Source organism: Telmatherina bonti (assembly GCF_933228915.1).
Source record: "Telmatherina bonti genome assembly, chromosome: 2".
In the NCBI taxonomy this organism is placed as follows: Eukaryota; Metazoa; Chordata; class Actinopteri; order Atheriniformes; family Telmatherinidae; genus Telmatherina; species Telmatherina bonti.
Genome location: NC_136620.1, coordinates 36,186,433 through 36,187,515, shown reverse-complemented (window position 1 = coordinate 36,187,515; position 1,083 = coordinate 36,186,433). Strand labels below are relative to the sequence as shown.

Genomic DNA, 1,083 nt, shown 5'->3' with positions numbered 1-1,083 from the left:
ATGGAAACTGCAACCATCACCACCACGCAGACAGCGTTCACCTTTGGACTAAGCGAGAGACGCGCAAGCATCACCCTGCACGCGCCGGCCCAGGACGCAGCGCCAGCTGTCCAGCCGAACCCCGGCGGCACCGACTACCAAAGCAAGAGCAAGGTGCTGAAGAGACAGCGCTCCAGCTCTCCGGAGCTCCTGCGCTGCAAGCGGCGTCTGAGCTTCAACGGCCTGGGCTACTCCATCCCGCAGCAGCAGCCGGTGGCCGTGGCCAGGCGGAACGAAAGGGAGAGGAACCGGGTGAAACAAGTCAACATGGGCTTCCAGACTCTGCGCCAGCATGTGCCAAACGGCGCTGCCAACAAGAAGATGAGCAAAGTGGAGACCCTGAGGTCTGCGGTGGAGTACATCCGGGCTTTGCAGCAGCTCCTTGACGAGCACGACGCCGTGTCGGCTGCGTTTCAGTGCGGGCTCCCATCCCCAACGCTCTCCAACAGCTACTCTGCCGACCCGGAGTCCCCTCACTCCACTTACTCATCAGATGAAGGTGGCTACGAGCCTCTAAGTTCCGAGGAGCAGGAACTGTTAGACTTCACGACCTGGTTTGACAGGTACTGATGCTGCGAACATCCAAACAACACACCGGCATCTGTGCGTAAAAAAAGCAGCTGACTTCTTCCAGAAATGCTGACTGAGACTAGATAACAGGGGACAGGTCAGTCTTCTGTCTCCGTGCGTGACGTGGTCTGTCGTCCCGCTCCCTGACCGGGGCTGCTTCTGAAGGAGCAAAGCAATAGTGAGAAAACAAGTGGGCGTTTGTGTGTGTGACAGTGAGAAAGAGAAAGAGAGGGAGCATCTTGTTGCATAGATCGTAAATAGACGCCCCCCACCCCCCAAAAGTCCAGCACAAGAAGGAGGGAGTTGGACTCAGCGACACGCGTGGGAGAGATGAACTGTTGATGTTTGAATAAGTGCAATTAATTCATCAGGCTCTGCAGAGATGGTGCTGAAGTTCCTCTGGATGTGTTTGATGGGAGTTTTCATCCATCCGGGACTGCCTTCCTCAGCTGGTGGAAGATGCAACGAGGATGA

General features: G+C 56.4%; 1 protein-coding gene across 1 annotated transcript; it reads left to right on the top strand.

Moving 5' to 3' along the window:
* ascl1b (achaete-scute family bHLH transcription factor 1b) lies at positions 1 to 609 on the top strand (the record flags this gene model as incomplete). Its single annotated transcript, XM_079248138.1, has 1 exon — positions 1 to 609. One exon carries the CDS (start codon positions 1 to 3, stop codon positions 607 to 609), a length of 609 nt encoding a protein of 202 aa, XP_079104264.1.
* Positions 610 to 1,083: the final 474 nt, after the last annotated feature.